Source organism: Echeneis naucrates, chromosome 8 (assembly GCF_900963305.1).
Source record: "Echeneis naucrates chromosome 8, fEcheNa1.1, whole genome shotgun sequence".
Lineage (NCBI taxonomy): Eukaryota > Metazoa > Chordata > Actinopteri > Carangiformes > Echeneidae > Echeneis > Echeneis naucrates.
The window spans coordinates 16,374,804-16,394,022 of NC_042518.1; the positions used below are offsets into that span (position 1 = coordinate 16,374,804).

The window sequence follows — 19,219 nt, forward strand, 5'->3', positions numbered from 1 at the left end:
GACAAAATGGAAAATGTACTGCCTGGCACAGCCTGACTTCACACAACAGTGAAAAAGTACATGGCTGTTTGAAGTGTTTTTGCAATTTGAGGGGTCACATAAACTGACACCTACAACAAAACCTTGCCTATTGAATTTTGCTTTCCAATCTCCACAAGGTGTTCTTATAGAAATTCAGCAAGCCTGCTCTTTGTGTGTGTAAAATTATAACCATGAATCCTACATTAAAAAGGAGACTCAAGACATATCCTGACAGTATCAGCTTAACTAAAAGCACATGATTTTTAGCTTTGATTTCCTCTGGGAGGCCACAGCAACATCCCCCTGATCCACCTGGACCTGCCCAGTACAAACACGATGTAACTGAACAGCAATCGAGACGGCAGAAAAAAACCCAACGCCATTCCAAATGACAGTTTGATGGTGATTGCCTTGACAAGGGTGGTTTTTATTCATTTACCTCCATCATCCTGATTTTCCAAACTGGCCAGCTTTCCTGACCTCAGATAATTACTGTGCATCGTGAAAGGCACCTTCAATCTCACTGTTGATTTTGCTCATAAATAAAGGTTAAGATAAGAGCATTATGGTGTTATTTACCGATTTGTGCTGTGTCAAAGGTGAACTGAAGCACATACCGTTTCAGCCTCGGCCTCATTTTCAACTTCAGCACAAAACAGCCTTGTCTGAGGGCACAGAAGAAGAGCATAATGGGGTATCTTACTTGATAAGGTCTCAAGTAGGTCCACTGACTGCTGCACAGTCCGGCATGGACAATGACAGTGGGGGTGGGGGTGGGGTGAAGAGCAGGAGGAGAGAACCCCGAGGGCGCTAGACGCAATCAGACAAAGCTGTGCTGGACACCAACAGCAGTGTGGGCTGTAGTGGGGACAGACCCAGGCCCAGCCATTCCACCATACAGTCACCATATGGCTCTTCTAAGGCAGACCTCTCCTCTCCTCCTCTCCCAGAGCGCGAGGAGAGGGACAGGGAGAGGAAGAGCTTGTGTGTGACAGAAAGATAGCGCTTTTGAGAGCATGGCAGTGAACATGATTGTGAAAGAAAGCAAAAGATATGGAGGAGCAGGACTCTCTAGAGGTGAGTCTGCTCCGAAGGGGCCAGAGAGAAAGGAAAGACGGAAGGTGGAAGGCCAGACAGACTGGATGGTGTATATGATGTATTTTCACTCCAGTAGGCACACACACTTAGTGAAAAATTGAGGTGAGAGAGACATGCAGAGGTGGACTTCTGCACGCATGAATAAAGCAGCCAAATTAAAGCAATCAAGTGCACGACTTTGTCAGAGGTAAGTACAAGAAAGCTTAAAAAGACTCATATGCCAAATGCGTGAAACTTCTAGTTTTTTATTATTAATACTCAACACTTCATTTTGTTCATCATGTACAAAGAGAAAGAATAGTCTTAATTGAGCACTTATAATTGTAGATATCAGTATTATCCTTATTAGAAGTACCTTAATGATGTTTTTTTCTTTTTTGCAATTTTTGTCATGATGTGATTAATTTTTGTTATTGAGATTACTTTGATCGTTTCCATACAAAAAAAGGTAACTGTCTTCCCCAATATTCAGTATTTACACAACCTGTACAATTATTTGTTTTTGTGTGGTTTTCTGTTTGTATGGTGTAAAAATTTTGGCATTAATTGAAAGAAAAGGGCCACAAAAAGAGAAAAGAATGGCCAAGAATAATATTTGTATATTGTTATGTATACAATTGGTACTATTCATATATTACACTTGATTTTGTCAACCCATGTTAAATTTAATCAGGTTATGCAGCTTCTGTGTTTTCACAAACCTGTTCACCTTGTGAAATACATTTTGGAGCAACCCCTTATGTCACGTCATCATTAATTCATCCACATTCAATCAATCCACTCTCCAGTTATGGATGATAAAGATGAAAAACAGCAATATTAACAAACAAAACTGTACACAATTTAATAAAAAATTTGTATGCATCGATATAAAGCAATATCAATACATGTTAATACACGCACACACAGAAAGAACTGTGAAATATTAGTAAGTAACAAGTTCTGTAATGGATTAGCGTGAACTGGTATATTACATGGCTCTTCATGATACATCAGTCATATTCACAGTATAATCCTCCTGTCTGCATGAGATCAAATTACACACGAGTGACTAAAAATATCAGTCACCATGAACAAACCTGTCAAATGCTTTTCCTCCAAAACATAGTAAATGCAAAAATACATTTTCACAAGTCACTTTGAAGCATTGAATCGATCCCTGCAGCTGACCATGTCATGCTGTTATTTGGTCCCCGTGTGTCAGTACTCCTGACACAAAAACACATGGTAGCTGAGGTGGGAATTACATCCTCCTTCATGATATTCCAGCCCACTAACTAGCCAGAGTCATAACTTGTGTTGTTGAAAAAAAAAAAAAAGTGACACAGTGTTTAGCTCTAGATGTAGTGTTTGAATGCGTTGTGGCGTGCCCATGTGTAAAGAAGGAAGTCTAGAACCAACCTGGCCTTAGGGGAAATAAAGGCTTCTGACGAGTGCTGCTTACTCTGCAGTGCCGGCACAACCTGTGTGTGCCTGCTGCACAGCGAAGCAGCTGGAGGTGGTAAAGGCCTGATGTACAGCTTCACCAGCGTCAGGTGCACATCCACTTTCCAGCCAGCGGCTGTAACTTGGCCTTATCTCTCAATCCAGAGCAGGAAAAAACTGCAGGTCCTGACATATTGGCACAGACAATCTGCAGTAATAAGAAATGGCTTATTGCAGATGAGGTGAATAAACATGGTAGCGTGTGTGAAAAATATGCAGAGTTTATGTGCACACGGGCACATTTTTCACTTTTCAATCAACCCTCTAGACATGAAAGCAGTTGAGAAGAAAAACAGAGGAGAGATGAATTTCTTCTCTTTGGGCTATGGAGAAGATTATAGAGACTTATTGAAATCAGTGGCACACAGAGGAAGAGCAAGGGAAATCATTTCTGACTGCATGGGGACAAAATTGCATATGTACACAGCAAATTACAAATGATCTTTCTCGTCTCACACAGAGCAATAAGTAGTGCACAAAGTTGCACAAAATAAATTAGAATCTAAAGAATTTGAGCGTTTGCAGCTGTCAAATAACACTGTTTAGAAAATATGTGAGTTAAAATATAGCAACAAGTTGGTTCTCTGGAAGCCAAGCCCAACATTGAGGCAAATATGACAGAACAAACATTTCACCTTTGAATAAGGGGTTGCGCAAATGCATTTCAGCTTCAAATTGATCCTCAATAAGATGAAACTGCACCTGTCTGGTGCTGTAGTCTTCAGCAATATGAACAGAAGCAACACTGGAAACTCCAGTCTGCTTTTGTGTGTATGTGCATGTGTGTACATAAATATATATGTGTGTGTGTGTGTATTATATCTTCCTTTACCACAGTGATGTCTATCCCAAACATAGAGAGGGAACAGGATAGGCTGGGCCGACAATGGCTCGAAATTCTGTGTGCAACAATCACCGTTAGAGCCCAGAACTCCCCAAAAAACAAACACCCCCCCCCCCTCAAAATAAAAGAAACGAAAAAGTGAAACAAATAAACAACAACAATAATAATAATAACAAAAAAAAAAACAAAACAAAACATAACGGGCAACCAAAAAACAAATGTTTTGTAAATTTTCAACAAGGATTGCTGCTTAAAAATGAAGGATCACAATAGACTGTCTCTATATGCAAATATCATCTATGTATACATGTAATATTGTATCACATAAATGTGTAGATAATTGAATCAATCTGAAAAAGCATGAAGAAGAGCTTACCTTAAAAAGAGAGAATCTAACACAATTCAAGGGAAACTTAGCAAAGACTTCTAAAACTAAACTTTCCCCTTTATCACCAAACGTCTACACCTACAATAAATTATCCTCAATTTTCCAACACTTTAGTGAAAATAAGAAAAAGCATAATTCTTAACATAATCAGTATACTGATTGGTAAACTATCATAATCAAGTAAACATGAAATTGAAAGAAAAAAAGGTTCAATTATATCACTTATGATTAGTAATATTTGCGTCTTAACTATACTTTGCATATTTTTGTTAATGTGTTTTTTGTTTTTATGAATTTTTTATTATTGTTTTCTTTATTTCTTAAATTGCTGTAAAACATATTGAAAGTTACATCCTGTCTGTCTGTTAACTGTACAAAGTGAAAAGAGTTTTCAATATATTATTTACAAGCAAAAGGTTGAACGTACTAGTACTGACGCTGATTGATGCTCACTCTGATTTCCTGCCTCTGCGCCTTCTGAGTTCCTCACTGTTTCCCCCATGCTCTCCTGCCTCCGTCTGACACCTTGTCGCTGATAAGGACTGACCTGAACTTTCAAAAGGTGTGCGTATAAAAATTCCAGAGATCCCAATGTATTTCTTGGGAGAGTCATTTATTGGGGCTGGGGTTTGTGGAGGGGGGAGGATTCTGTTTCATTTAAGGCTAACTCAAATCAGTCTCACCTGGACAGTGTTAACAGAGGCCTTTCATTTACACACACACACACACACACACACACACAGACACACACGCACGCACACAGGCCAACCTATTACATTGGTGCATTTAGATCAGAGTATGAGATAAAGTACGCACTGACAAGGATCACACTCAACACCCTCCAGCATTCCTGCAGCCCTTGAACTTCTGACACCAGCAGCTAATCGAAGATCAATCCTTTAAATAACTAACAGAGGCTTCCTTTTTCTGTACGCTAATATGATGAGTCATCATCAGACAGCTCAGGGGTGGGGGCGGGAGAGGGAGGAGGAAGGTGATTGGATGATAAGGCATGTCTACTGAGCGCCTGAACCTACACTGAGTAAAAGGTCCTGTGCAATAAATGAGGCCTCTCTAGAAAGACTATCTACATTAGTCAAAGAGAAAAACAAAGGAAGGAGAAAAGCCTGAAAACTTTAGCAAGATGGCTGACACCTCAATCAGTGTTCAAGAGGCCTCTCTCAAATAGACATCCTCCTCCTTTATCAGCGTCGTTGTCACGGGGAGACAACACTTCTCCTACACATTGTGGAGCGTTTTGCCTACATTAACGACAGTGCATATATTGTCCGGACAGAGCTTCCTGTGTGCGTCTCTCAGGCTGCTTACATGAGTGAAAAGTAATGCCATCTACAAGATACTAGTGAGAGGCCGAAAAAAGAAGTAAGTGCCTGGTGACTGTTATGTAACCTGAATAAAAGAAGTGGTCTAAAGGCTGCCGTGTTGTGAAGTGAGACCCATGGGCCTATCTGTGACAGTGAGACATCCTGAAACTGCATCATAAAGCACTGCCCATCCTTGACATATGAAATTATTTTACAAAGTTATAAAACATCTATGAACGGCGTCTTGTATCTAAACCATCGGGGTGCGGCGTCTCAAACCTGCTGTAAATATTTACTGCAGTTTTGGCTCATAAATGTAAAGTAGAGAACGCCACAGCAGCCTGAAAGCATGCCAGTCCGCCCGATGCTGTCGCGCTGAGGACCACACGTGAACTGGAGGACACATCCACTGGAGACCATTAAGGCACGTCCTTCCTCTCAGTAGCTTCAGCCTCTGACGAAATGTGTTGTTCACAGTAACACAAGTTCAGACCAACAAAAATTGTATGTGTTTAAGTGTGTGTGTGTGGACTTGATTTGTGATGTCAAGTAAGGATCTGTTGGCTCTAAATGTGCCTTCGAGATCCGTTTTTTTCCAAGAGGAGCGTATAAATGAGTGAGCATGGAGTAAAATATTGTACAGAAAACAGAAAAACAGGAGTTGAGGACTCAGTCTTTCTGGTTTGGTGGTTGAACTGACAACAACATTCCTGCTGCCATCAGAGGCAGACAGGATACGGTGTCAGACACTAAAACAGTAGTGAAATATTCTACCAACAGAACATAAAACAAGAAAAACTTAGTGATATCATAAGCTGCGTTATCATAATCAATACTAACATCTTTGTTATTCACAATGTTATGAGTATTATTGTTGTTCTTATACCCTGTTTTTTTCTATAAGAATATCTTATTATCATTCGTGATTGTATTTCTCATAGCAAACAAGATCAGCTCTTTTGGCGTCAGGGGTGAGGAGGAGGAACGGGGGCTGGGAGAAAAGAGGGAGAACAGAGGAGTGGGGCAGGTGCAGGATGGAGAGAGAGATGGACGAACCAGGCTGTCTCCTTCCAAAGAGAGAGGAGGACAGGGAAGCAGGACAGGGAAGCAGCAGCCATCTCCTGGTCGACGTGAAAATGTCTCCTTTCTGTGGTGACACAGGGGCAGATGGGCAGTTTGCTTCTCTCTCCACTTTTGCAGTCTTTCGTCATGAGCTCTCAGCGGGTAGCCATCAAGTCACACTACACTCACACGTCCAATATCAAACTAAGATGAGGTGCGATGTCTCTGTGATAACCAAGTACATTGACTTCTGCCTCACTAGTGGATGAAGCAATGGACTTGAGTTGAGGGGAATGTTAACTGACTGTGTTGGGACATAAAACTAGAGTAGCTTTGGCCATTTCTGAGGCCTCCTCAGAGTGTCCTGATTTTTTACCCAGATTTTGTTTAAAAAAAAATAAAAAAAAAAATTCAAGACTTTTTCCTTTAATCGCATTTTTCTATTTCACAGCTTCACTGCCTCTCATCTTGCTGGCTGACTATGGGCTCTGTTTGCAGTGTGTGGACAGCATTGTTAAAATCATCCCTGATCTCTTCACACTGCAGGCCTCGACTCCTCCTCCTCCTGTCATTATCTGACACCCCCCCCCCCATCCCCCCCAGTTTTTCTCTCACACGTCAGACTCTATGCTGGAGAGTTTCTCATACACATGGCCATTGCTTCCATTGAAGGGACGTGGGGGGCCGACCCCCAGCATGGAGCCATGGTGGTTCATTCCACCGAGGCTGAGCTCTTTTGGGAATCGGGGGGCTACATTGGACATCACCCCAGCCGTGGCAGTGGCCGGCAGGTATGACGTCGTGCTCATCTGGCCCCTGAAGTCACTTCGGCTGTTTTTGGCAACTTGTTGCTGCTGCTGTTGCTTTTTCATGTAATATTGTTTGGCTCCATGCATCAGACACTGGTCATCCCCAAAGGTGGGTATAAAGGGGTTTTGGTTTACCCGGTCAGGGTAAAGAGATTTGGATAAAGAGAACGCTCCCCCTCCTCCACTTTCCATCAAAGAACTATCCCGCTCTCTCATGTCTCTATCTCCGATTGAGCGGCGGTGGAGGCCCTCTCCACCTCTAAACAGGCCAAATGGTGAGCCAGGTCCTTTGCGGCCATCACCTCCATAAAACAGCGGGTCCCTGTCTCGTTCCCTTTCTCTCTCCGAACCCCCGTGGCGCTCAAATATATGTGCGAAGGGGCTGGTGCCCTCCATGTAGCGTTCTTTCTCCTTCAAGCTAACACTCCTGGGTGGGGGCAGCATCCCTCCCATACCTGGACCACTCATCACTCCACCTCCTCCTAGTCCACCCATCAAACTTCCCATTCCACCTGACTCCTCTTTCTGAAGGTCAACAAATGTGTCATATGAGTGTTGTCGTCTAAGTGGCTTGCCGAATCCTCCACTCTTCCTTCTTTGCTGGGCCTGAGATTGAGACTGAGGGCCTGCACCTCCTCCCCCACCTTTGCCTCCCCCCATTTGTTCCAAGAGGTGGTTGTTGTCCTCGCTGATATCATATAGGTTTCCTGTCTTTTTACAGCCCTCGCAGCGCATGCACGTTGCAGAGCTGGGGCGGCTATTTCCTCCGCCTCCTGAGGACCCGCAGCTCATACCACCACCATACCCACCACCTCCGTGCATGGACATCTGCTTGCCTCCCCCACTAGCCCGACAGTTTCTGCACTCCCACTCTCCCCCTGCCAACCCAGATCCACCCCCGCTCTTTGAATCCGATTTTTTGGGTTTGTTCTTAAGGAAGTCATCCACTGGAACCAGGGAGGTGCAGGCCCCCACGCTCCCATCTCTGTTCCCTGGGCCTTCTGTCAGGTCCACATGTTCCCACTGAGGGACGCCCTCCTTGGGCCGAAACTGGTCCAAATAAAAATCTCTTACGCTCTCCTTTTCTCTGAAGAGATAGGAGTTCCCATCATTGTTTCCTCCTCCACCTCCACCTCCTCTCTTGCGTTCAGAGGGTAGAAGTGGTGGGGAGGTAGAGCGGCGGCTGTGGTAGTGGTGGTGGCTGATGTGGTATGGTTTCCTCCTATAGCCCAGCTCAATCTCATCCAGCTCCCGTCTGGATTTGGCAGAGGCTGGCCTCTTTTTCAGGCTATCACGGTATTGTTTGCGCTTCTTGGCATTGCCCTCCAGGTTCCCATAAGTCACCGTGTGTGTGGAAATGTCGGAGACATCTGAGCGTATATTACCATCCTCATCTCCTCTCCCTCCACAATAGCCATGGCCAGGGATGTAGTTGGAACTTGACGCACCCCCTTTAAAGGTGAATTTCCCATACAGGTCTGGCAGGCCACCCTTAAAGCTCTGGCCTGAGGGAGGTGTCTGTCCTGACAGTAGGTCAAATTTGCTCATGTTCCTGTGGGTGAGAGCTGAGCAGGGCTGGGTGGTGAAAATAGGAGCCACCCCTCCTCCCAGGCTGTCACAGTCAAACATACCGCCCTCCAGAGAACTAGCACTGCCCAAACTATGGGGCCTGTTGGCAGGAGGTCCGCTGAGTCCTAGCGTTGAGCCATGGTGATGCAGATAGTGGTCCTGGTACAAATTGCTGTCTTTTAAGTGGAGGTTGCCAAATGTCCTCTCCACTTCACTGATGTAGTCGCTGAACATGTTATCTTCTGGTAGGTAGGGAGCCTTGCAGTCCGAGTGGCCTGCCAAACTGCGCCGGTGTTCGGAAATATCATACACAGAGGATTCGCGACGGATGAAGTCCAGAGCGCTGTGCGGTGAGCCATTCACCCCAGACAGGGAGGCCATGTTCTTGGCGGTGCGCAAGAGGCGCATAATGTTGGAATGAGTGTTGTTCATGGTGGCTGATGGGGAGTTCAATGCTGAGCTGCTTTTCTCCTCGATCTGCACCCCGTGGATACAGCTGTAGATTCCCTGTATGAGGGAACACAGGCATAACAGAGCTTTAAAGACTGCACATTTGAAATTCAACTATTACTGTAGTCTACATCGACACAAACAATAGACATGTGATTACCCTGACCACCCAGCTTTTTTGAAACCTCGATGACGAAACCCTTTCCAACAATGTACATATAATTTAAATGCAGTAACACATTCCAGTGTTAGATGAAGCGAGCACACCCATTGAAGATTCAGAGAGGATCATGTTGCTGGATGGAGCATGATTGATAAAGGCAAAGAGGCTGTAAAAAACCCAGAGTCCCACCGGTCAATACTTCCAATCAATGTGATTAGAATTCAGCTGACAATATCCCCCGGTAGTTATTAAACACCTCAGCCCCATTAACCCTCCGAGCTACTGGCCACAATGCAATCCCCTCTGAAGACAAAGGCCAAGCCAAGGAGAAACTTGCCGGACATTACAGTGACAGAAAGATGAACTGCCCCATTTGCATTCAGTGATGTACAATACAATATTTAGATAAAAATGAATATAAAAGGAGGGCACAAACCAGGCATGACAGATGGGTACGGTAAAGGATTGAATCAATTCTGAACAATGATTTTGCTCAGTATTTCTGGGCAGCTGTAGATAGCTGTGGAAATAAAGGGACGCCTTTAATCAATAGAAATCAAAGATAAGCTGACCTATGTCCTGCACTCCTTGGCAGAGGTCAAGATTCTGCCAAAAGGTTAGGGGTCAGTGACGGTCAAATATTCTCTAGTGTTACGGTACAAGTCGTCACTGTCTGTCCTTTTCATCCGCTGATATGACTCATTGACCCTTGGTTCTCCTTCCCCTGGCCACTCGTTTCTGGTGGTTAATTAGCTGCATGGACAGTGCCTGCATTGCAGCAAAAGGGCCTTCATCCCTCATTCGGGCGGTTATACATAATGTTATTACTTCTTTCAATTTCACACTGTGTTAACAGCCAAGAATGTAAAGCTTGACAGTGGCTGAAACCACATATCACGCTTGACAAAATGACTCAACAGTATTTATGAAATATGGAATTTGAGTGAGGATCTTGAGGCACAGGACGAATATATACACCCACCTGCGTGATATTCCAGCTTTTTTTTTTTTTACATTGAACCATCTTTCAATGTTTGGCTGGTCCTTATCTGTCTCATCTCTGTTTCTTTTTTCCATCTGTCTGTTTGTATAATTTGCCATACTTCATCTCTTTGTTTTTCTTCTTTTATTGTCCTGATTACATCCCCACCTGTTGCTGAAGCTGTCACTGATCTTTCCTCTCATGAGAGATCTATGACATAATCACATCTCGAGCCGAATTTTTTTCACCAGCAACCACCTTAATGTGTGGATTATGTTGCCACCATTACATTTTTCAAGATTATGTTGTATTGAGTAGTGTTTTTGTTGGAGGGCAAGGTCAAACTGCACATTTGTGTGTTTTTTAGGTTTTTTCATGCACACACACACGAACAGGCCACACTCAGAGAGACAGATAGACTAATACTGTAGTGTATTAAATCTTGGACATTTAACAAAGAGATTTCTAGTTCAACATCAGAGTTTGTCTTCTCCGCATGCCCACATATTGTAACAGTTGGCAGCCTGCAGCCAGCCTGGTGCTACAGTAGCTGGTTATTTGGACAAAATGCGAGAATAGCAATAATTTTGGCCTGAGGGTTCCTATGAATTTTCAATCCACCGGGGAATCACAGCAATATCTATGATTACACTGGCAGATAGATGTAAGAAATCAACAAATAACTTGTGGCCCCACTGATTGCATATAGAGGAGCTATTGTCCATGGTGTGTCTTATAATTTAACTCTGCCCATATGCAATGCAAGTATGTCGTACTCAATGCAAACAAACACAGCCATGATGTGATGTGATGGTCGTGAAAAAAGGAGCGATAAGCCTCTAATACATTTACTGTTCTAAAGTCATTCGAGACTTTTTAAATTGATATAATTCATTTGTTTCAGTATTGCGGGTGGGACCTGGAGGAGCAGGTAGCCAGGGGAGAGCTGCTCACAAAGCTGCTGAGCCCCTCTGAGGGTAGCATTAACCGACCATGAAGCCATGAGTCAGGCCACGTGACTCACGCCAACCGTGACAGATGTCTCATTTTTTACACTGCTGAGTCTAAATGTTAATTGCGGCAATAACAATAAAGTTTATTGGATTATGCTGTGAAATTAAAAAAGCGGAATCAATGTCAGTAGCAGTGCGAGAAAGAAGAAAGAAGAAGGGAAGAAACGGCTGAGACTGGAGGGACATCAGTGGGGGAAGTGAGAAAGAGACAATGTGACACTTTAGCTGAGGATTGTAGAAAGATAATAAACAATAATGTCCACTGTTGTTTTGCGATGTCCCAGCGCTGCGCTACATATGCAAATGAACATTCGATGAATATTTACCCCTGAATATCTTAACACAGTGAATCGGACACATAGTGTTCATTCATGTCACATTGTAGAAGAAACTGAGGTAATTTCTGTAAATGAGAGAAATCACGGAATGCTATACAAAGCATATTGCTTCCAGATTCAGTTGCTATACAAATTGCAATGATGTAATGATCACAAACAAGGCCAAGCCGTGTGTCTTTGAAAATGAGAAGTCAACCAACAGTTAGGCAACTGGTATTTTATGCTCCTTCCACACAAACAGACACACACACAAGGCAACAGCAACAACATAAAATTAACACCATACAAAATAATCAAAGTTGGGCGCTGGAGCGTAATGTTAGAGCAGAGAGGGGGAAATGTTATGTTGTTTTTGTTTTTTGTTTTTTTCTTGAGCTTTCTTGGCACAAGCAGCTCTGGCACCACAGCAGCATATCAAATGGAGAGAGAGAGCAGGCAGCAGTTTGTGGCCCTCTGCTGTAAATTAGCCACGTAGTTTAGCCCGGAGCAATTCACCTTCAGAGCCGCACGCTGAATTACACCGCAGCCATGTCAAAACAATTGGAATGCAAATCAAATACCTCTGGGGTGACTTTGGCCCCCTGGGATCCGGTAATCTACCCTCACCAGGGCTGTGGCTGATTTTAGTTGAGTGAAATATTGATTTCAGCTCAACATTTTGTAAACATTTACCTCATGGACTCAGACAACCCTAAACCTCAAAACAAAAGGAGTTAGCTCCTGTTCCTGTTTATAATTTGGAGGTGAGAATTTGGTTTGGTTAGCCACGTAGGATATATACTCTTTCTTTTCAGACACATTGGGGAGGGTAAAACTGAAGATGGAGGGATGATTAAATAAATGCAATGCTGTCAGATAATCTTCAGATAGGAAGATTCAGCAAAAACATTAATTGGATAATTACAATGAACTTACTAGTTTGTATCCACGTTTCCCCATTTTCTCCACTGACAAAAACCAAACTTATCAACATTAGGATAGCAATGTTTCGCGCTTAGCCCTTCAACAAGTGTTCACGTTAACGATCAGCTCTCACAAATTATAAAGTTCACCCACAAATGGAAATTTGGTCTGTGTTTTTAAATTTTAAAATACAGCGTTCCTTCATCTGTGACTCAAAGCAAACATGAATAAATACAAACCCCACTTTACGTAGTGCTCCTTATCAGGTGCTATAGCAAAAGTGTACTAGTTTTTGGAAGTTATCATCTTTGGTTTTAACTCTGGCAAAGACAACAGAGTTGCTGCTGAAAGCTGTACGGAAGTTGTTAATTTTAATTTATGTCAGTCATGGCACAATTTGGGAAGTGTGCCAAAGTGTGACTCTCCTGGGCTTATGCTTGATTTCAGTGCTTGGAAACGCAAGCAAGGTGTTAAATGTGGGCTGGCTTGGTCTCGAACAGACAGAAATCTGTAAATGAGAACATTTGAAAGCAAATACAACAGTGGTAATTATGCTCCAGTTGGACACTTGAGCTTCAAATATGAACAAAAACTGTATTTTTTTTTGTAATTTCTCACCCTGCTAATGGTGAAGACGAAGCCTGGCCGGCCGGAGCACACACCCATGAAGCAGAAGCGAAGCTGCCAGTAGAACCAGTGTTCACAGATGAAGGTGATGAGCGACAGAGCCATGGCCGCACCAAGCATGTAGAAGACACCGGCCATGTTGTCTACGTCCAGCTGGCTGGACATCACTTCATTCTTCTCATGGTGGCAGATCCCCGTTAGCCACAGGGACTCTAGCTCCTCCATCTCACCTGGATGGATGAAAAGGTAGTGACACAATGAGGGGAAATATGGACAGGGGAGAAAGAGATTGAAGGAAGAGAGAGAATGACAGTATGAAGGGAGAAACAGATGGTATGGGGCATGAAGAAGGCAGAGACAGATGGATGAGAAGGCAGGACACGGTGACAGTTAAGAGTTAGAGGAAGTGTGATAGAAGAAGAATAGAAGTGGACAGAAGAATAAAGGACGCAAGACAGGATAGGGGCATGGTGAGGACAGGGAGAAGTGTTTTTATAATTGGTATGAAAATTGAAATAAAAGTGCAGAGAAAAAGGGAGAAGGAATGTAAAAAATGTAGCAGAAAGAAGGGATATGATGTAATAACAGGATGGGTATCAGAGGACATGAGGGATTGAGAGATGATGCAACAGAAGACAAGAGGAGGGGAGATGGCATGGGGGAGAGGTTGAAGGGGAGAGTTAGAAGTGATACACGGCTCTCAGTTTTGAAGTAAGCTTTATAGCTGGGAGATGAAGAGACGGCCATCGGTCACTTATCTGATCTGAACGCATCTCCGTTCACCACAGTGTCTGTGGATTTTAAAACAAGTATCTAAAGAAAGACCATTGCTGTCCGCAATCACGCAGGTATAGAAACAGATAAATCCAATATATAATTTTTAAAAAGGTTTTTAAAAAAAATAGAATGATAGAATAAAAACAGGATAATCTGTTCAATCAGACTATCAGACATTTCCATGCATGTCAGTGTGTGTGTCTGTGTCTGTGTGTGGGTCTGCGTGTGGGTTTGTGTGGTTGCCACTGCGTCTGATGCTGGTCCCTGAGCTTCTGGTCTCTTTGTGGGTCACCTTCTGTTTTATCATGGGCTGTTCTCTATCAAAGCCATCGCTTAATTAATCATATATTCAGCCGCTGTCGCTGCACGTCAGCGTGACTCTTACACCGGAGCACTGACTGGCCTCTGAATAACAACGTGAGGCTTCACAGCAGTCAAACTCAGACAGGAGCATCACAGACGGGCCAGTAAACACACACGAACACAGTCATCCTCTCGTCATACCTGCCGATACGTAAATGGTTACTGCAACCCTTTTGAGACTATTTTGATGTGACAGCTTTCAGGTTGATTATTGGTCATCTAATATTAGAAAGGGAGGGCACACCTGGTGTTGGGATGCAAAAGCTGTCCTTGACTGGATTTGCAGCACAGGTAAAAGGTATAAAATATGAAAGTAAGAATGTTACTAAATTTTTTTAGGTGACATCAGAGCTAACAAATTACTTTTATGAGCATAAAAGTGTTTTACAGCAATTAATGTGCCTTTTTTTCATAGTACATGGTGATAAACATTTAAACATACATACACGAAAAAAAGAAAAAAAGAAAAGATGTCTCAGCAGCATTTCAATGTCACTGGGCCTTTTATACTAACCAGGATTCAGTTCTCAACCTTCAAATTGTCTATTTCATTATTTACTCCTGATTCCTGCATGTTAAAAACGTCTGTGGACATTTATCGCACAAAATACAACATTGACATGAGAGTTAGCCGTTGTCCTGGGAAACAGCGGTACTTTTTTTTTTAGCAATAATATTAGCTATTTCCAAATGTCCAGAAGGTCATGGGATAATGGGATAAAGTTATAACAACCAAGAAAAAAGACTATCCATTTACAAAAACCATGACAGTTTTCCAGTTAGTAGAGGTAAGTTATTTTTTGTCTTGGCAACACTTTGTGTTTTTTGTAATATGTAAATATAGTCTGTGGTTCAGTGCTTAGTTTGAAACAGATCAATTTAAACTACTGTATTTCTAAAATAACACTTTTTGACCATGTAGCCATAATTTGACATTTCTGTAATTATTTATTATATTGTTTTCTGGCAGAATTAGATGAAAAGCTCAATGCATGTTTTGTGTCTGTAAACTAAATATGAAGCTGAAACCAGTTAAATTAGCTAAATTAGCTTAGCACAAATAGAGAAACAGTTTACATATCTAAATGGGACAGCAACAAAATCACTATTAGCATGTAGCATGTTTCATTGGATACTTTAAGCTTGGCGAAAACATCGCTAATGCTATGCTATTTTGCTGGTAATTGCGAGTTGAGCTAATTGTTCATACTAATCCAAAATACCAGCTGCTGGCAGTCGCTCAATTTTATACAGACATTGAAGTGATATAAAACTTCACATTAAGCTCTCCTCCAGAAAGCAAATGAGGCATTTTTCCTTGAACTAATTCTCTTCATTCTTTATAGAGTAATGCGAGGGAATGAATGAAAGGGAATAAACAGAACTGAGAGAATGATAATTATACTGGACAGTTGAAGGCCTTGAGGAGTTTTTCAACAAACTTTTTGCTTCATTCCTGTTTCCTTCTCTTCAGTTCTTGCCAATATAATAGTGAAAAGTATGGAATTCAACCATTTACTAACAGCGGTGGTTTAGAGGTCAGTGTTAGATAAAAAAGTTGAAGAAGGAATTCTTTTCTTACTCATGTCAGGTGTCTCCGATATGACGCAACAGGTATTTCAGTGGCTTCAAGGTTAAAAAGTCATGAAGCTCAGCTGAATAACTTTTAAAACTTTCCATCCAGCAGTTGATGAGAAATCACCAATGAAAATTGCAGTTTCTTTTTCTGTGTTATATTTTTTGCTCACATCTGCGTCAAAGCACCCAGACCCCTTTCCAGCCTTCATATCAGGCCACTGGACTTTCCACGTGAGTCTGATCACTTTCTAGGCCACCAGGAGGGGAGTGGATGGTGAGACGTGGCAAAGTGACATTGAAATCCTGAGAGGGGTGAGACAGGGCCACTTGGTTTGTGTACTGAATGCGGTCGCGGCAGCACAGGCAGAGATGAGATGTTACCATTAGCTGACCCATATTCACACATGGATACACATCTTATTTTAAAAACATTTACACACAAATTAGTCTTTTTGAGATTGATTTTTTTTTTTTTTTTTTTTTGGTAATACCCCAAAAAAAACAAAAAACAATATAACCTTTAATCAATAAGCCGGAGAAAATACACACAATATTCTTACTAAATTGTATGTAGGTTAATAAAAATAAACCTGTCACAAATAGGCAATCTCTGCCACCCTCTTTATCTCCCCAACACACAGCTCACTTATATACATAGGCACTATCATTTTCAGAGGCATGACCCATATTCATATGTGCGCCCACACACACACACATACGCATGAACACACACACTGTTGAAATACATTCAGAGCTATGCTGGCACCCCTAAGTGGGACACACTATAGTGGGCCTCGGCGGGCCCTTAGTTCAGGATGCTCACAACATGCTGGACCATGCCCAAATAAACTTGCTACAACACACAGGCGCCAAACTTCCATTACATTCTCATTTTGAATTGAGCTGTATATCAAAAGAGGACATTGTAAAATTAGACTGTGAAAGTCGATAAACTTGGTGAGCAGCCGTTGTCTGTGACATTTTGACTTGTTTATGATGAAGAGTTTTTGCTTGGAGACCATAAAGCATGTACTGCATGGGTCAGGAATGGACATTTTGAACACCCTTCATTTCATTCCCTCCTTGTTCCGAGATCCATTAATGCTCCGGCCAGAGCTGAAAGGAATGAAGTGTGTTTCGAGAGAACAAGCCCTGGAGAGCTTGAACAGTCTCCCATAAAAGGCAAGCATGATCATAAAGCCTCCAGCCCCCATGGTGGAGCTAAATCTCAACTTATATTTCTAGCAGCACCTTTTCTTTTTGTACTCGAAGTACAAGAGGGTGGGATTACGCTACACTTTGACTTGCAGAGCCAATTAAACGCTTAAGTCCAGCCACACAAATTCCTTACATAAACTGTGAGTTTGTCCTCCCTCTGCAAGTTCTTGTTTTGAACAGATGGGAGTGGGTGAAACCCAAAGTATGACTAACCTTTTTTTTGCGTGAGTTAAGAATTGAAAGTCTTGCAAATATTGTGTTTTACAAAACAGATACGAATTAAAGTTGTGGGCAAATAATAAAGCAGTGAACCAAATTAACTTTTGAAAGCTGGCTGTCACAATTTGGATTTTCATAGATTTGAATAGCTAGATGAAGGTCATGATGAAACTGTCCTCACTGAGCTCGCTGCTGAAATGTGGGTTTGTCTCAACATCATTTGAACTAAGTCAAATGCCAAAAGCGTGTTTTGCAGATCAATCGTATTTTACGCTGAGCCCTTCGTGAAGCTGTGCACAATCACCATATTTTATTGTTACGAGGGGTTGTGACTAATTCAGTTTTGCCACAAGATGATTTAAAATCTCTCTCGATTAAATTTTACGAAATTTTTTTGCCAGATTTTGATATACTGTCGTTCCCACTTTTGCATTTTTCAGCAATAACTCGGTGAGTAGCATGTTATGATCGATGATACGTGGTAGAAACTGTGGCCAAAGTCAATAAAATAAAACAGTTGAACAGGCCAGATTTATCTGTTGATTTTTGCTGAGCATCACATCAACACAGCTGAATGCAGTCTCAGTTCACTGGTTCACTGGTATTCACTGGGTATTAAGCGGTGCTGTAGTGATGGGAAATGTGGTTATTTTTACTGACTCAGGTCTTTTAATCTTGTTCAGTAAAATGAACAAATCTTTTTTCAAATCATTTGTTCATTTTGTTCCTTGGAACCAGTGTGGTGCTGTAGCTGTCATTTAAGTAATGACTGAAAAAGCATGGCTTTCAAACACTGAAGAGCAACATGGTTTGCTTCACTTGATATATAATACACAAGTTTGTTTTTGTCAAACTATTGAGCATCCTTTTGGGCCACAGCCAACTGAAGTTGGAATTACTGATTACTTCATTTGCCGGTTAGAGAGCTCTGCCTATCATTAAAAAATGTCATTCTATGATGGCCATTCACTTTAGCCTACTTGGTCACTAACTAACCCTAACCCTAACCCTAACCCTGAAGGCCTGTAGTGTATGAATTTGTTCCAACAGAAAGGCAAATTAAACAACCATCCCATAGCTGCATAGCTAGCATTAGCTTTCGTGCTAATGTCAGATAGCTCTCCTCACCAGTATTAATAGCATTGGTCATGTTACTGCTGTAACCATGTGAATAATGAACGGAAGACCCAAAGAGCCACAGTTATGAGTTGTGAACGAATCACTCATTCCTACACTGAGCCTGCACAGCGGCCATGAGACAAGTGAACGAAAGACCTGTTTGTGTATGAATCTGAGCCTGTGGACCAGGGAAAAAAGTTGAAATCACCCACTAAGATGACTTGTTACTCTGGAGTCATACAAAATGAACGACTCGTTCACGAGCGACACCTCACTACTATGCAGTGTCTATCAATAAATGAAGAAATAAAAAGAAAACAGCACACTGTCTCACCATCTCCAAAGAGCTGCAGGATGGCCAGGTCCACGTGTCTCTTCCAGAGTGACTCCTTCTGGATAGCAATTCCATACCCTGTTGTGGCAAAGATGTAGCCGCTGCCAATGGTCACCAGCTTGCAGCCCTCGTCTCTGCCAGCCATGTAGTTCAGCACGGCTGCATCATATATGAAAGCGTCTAGTTTGCTAGTGCAAAAGAGAGAGAGGGAGGAAGAGAGAGAAAGAGATAGGTTACAATTAATTAGCACTTGGGAGTCAGACATAACTGCTACAACATTCCAATTAACCTGCTAAATAGCACTAAGCTGCTGATAAGTGTAATAGACTTCCACTTGGTTTGCCAAAGGCTGGAGCTGGCAGACAGACTGGTGAAAAAGGCACGCTCAATGAAAACTGAGCAGGTGGAGTCCAAGTATTATTGGAGATTTTCAGCTACAGTAGGTTTACATGAAAACAAGACATAAACAATGTGGAGTAGGCCACCTTTAATCCTTTCTCCCATCAATTTCCACTTTTTGTATCAGGATATGAC

General features: G+C 42.2%; 1 protein-coding gene across 1 annotated transcript in view; it reads right to left on the bottom strand.

Moving 5' to 3' along the window:
• Positions 1-6,834: 6,834 nt before the first annotated feature.
• grin2ba (glutamate receptor, ionotropic, N-methyl D-aspartate 2B, genome duplicate a) overlaps positions 6,835-19,219 on the bottom strand; it is a 74,495-nt gene continuing 62,110 nt past the window's right edge. Inside the window, exons 12-16 of the mRNA XM_029508493.1 lie at positions 18,686-18,873; positions 13,069-13,307; positions 7,524-9,108; positions 7,079-7,487; positions 6,835-7,006 (exon numbers count right to left, since the gene is read on the bottom strand). Coding sequence (XP_029364353.1) covers positions 6,835-7,006; positions 7,079-7,487; positions 7,524-9,108; positions 13,069-13,307; positions 18,686-18,873 — 2,593 coding nt within the window. The remainder of the gene's footprint in view (positions 7,007-7,078; positions 7,488-7,523; positions 9,109-13,068; positions 13,308-18,685; positions 18,874-19,219) is intronic.